At 29.6% G+C, this 909-nt stretch overlaps 2 protein-coding genes across 3 annotated transcripts in view; one reads left to right on the top strand and one right to left on the bottom strand.

Annotated features, from left to right (window-relative positions):
- Positions 1 to 909, bottom strand: part of LOC116850252 (liprin-alpha-1) — a 655,857-nt gene that overhangs the window by 471,722 nt on the left and 183,226 nt on the right. The gene's annotated exons all lie outside the window — the stretch shown is intronic.
- The window catches only part of LOC116850251, a 1,700-nt gene that overhangs the window by 275 nt on the left and 516 nt on the right, over positions 1 to 909 (top strand). The window contains exon 2 of one of the 2 annotated variants that reach the window (XM_032828292.1): positions 248 to 615. In XM_032828292.1, coding sequence (XP_032684183.1) covers positions 248 to 615 — 368 coding nt within the window. Of the gene's footprint in view, positions 1 to 187; positions 616 to 909 lie in introns of those variants that run through there. The other variant, XM_032828293.1, reaches the window with a different exon arrangement.

The following is a 909-nucleotide window of genomic DNA, read 5'->3' as shown; positions in this document are numbered from 1 at the left end:
AAGAAAACAACGTCCAAAATAAGAAGACATAACATTAATTATAAAGTATGTTTTATTTTTTATATAATCACAGTTTTATATCACAGTTTTATATAATCACAGGTGAAGACAAACATTTATTTTTAATCTGTTCCAGAGTGATGTCATTTAATGCATGGAATGTCATGCTGTTACTGTACGCAACATTCTCTGCATTAGACCTTCCATAAAGTGGATAACATCGGAGGAAATAGAAATGAAGGAGAAGGTTGAATACATGCTGAAAGAAATTGGAAATGATAACGAATTTGAAATAGAAGAGGAGCAAGCACTAGATTTTTATGATCCAAATGAGATTCCACATGCAGAAACAGTTGATTTGTTTCATCATGTTGAAGATGAGAATTATCTTCCAGAAGAAGTTATTTGTACTTCTGTTGAAGCAGCAATATCAAATGACTACAAAAGGCAAGCTATGGAATACTGGAGAAGCGGTAAAACAAGATCAAAATCATTGAAGTCGGTAAAACACAATTATAAACAAGTAACATCGCTACGACAGTTACGACGATGGGAGAAGTATATCCATGCAAGTGGTACAAGAAGAGAAAAATTGCAAAAAAATGTTGAATATACATTAAACACTTTCAATGAAGCGCTCCAAAGAGGAATGATAATTCATGATATTGCCATAAGTGCCACATTTATTTTCTGTGTATACAAATCCTCTATCGATTTTTCTTAATATTATATTAATTATATGATTATATGATATGATATGATATTATATTAATTATATGATTTTAAAATATTATAATAACATTATAAATTGTAAACATTATACATTAAATATATGTACCAACTCACGAAACGAAATGCACGTTTTGAAATGTTACGGACATTTATATAGAGTCTAAATTGTACGCAGTA

The sequence above is a fragment of the Odontomachus brunneus genome, unplaced genomic scaffold (assembly GCF_010583005.1).
Source record: "Odontomachus brunneus isolate Ranch 3 - 2012 unplaced genomic scaffold, Obru_v1 Obru_scaffold_139, whole genome shotgun sequence".
Classification (NCBI taxonomy): domain Eukaryota; kingdom Metazoa; phylum Arthropoda; class Insecta; order Hymenoptera; family Formicidae; genus Odontomachus; species Odontomachus brunneus.
The sequence above is the reverse complement of the archived record's forward strand: the minus strand, read 5'-3'. Positions and strand labels throughout refer to the sequence as shown.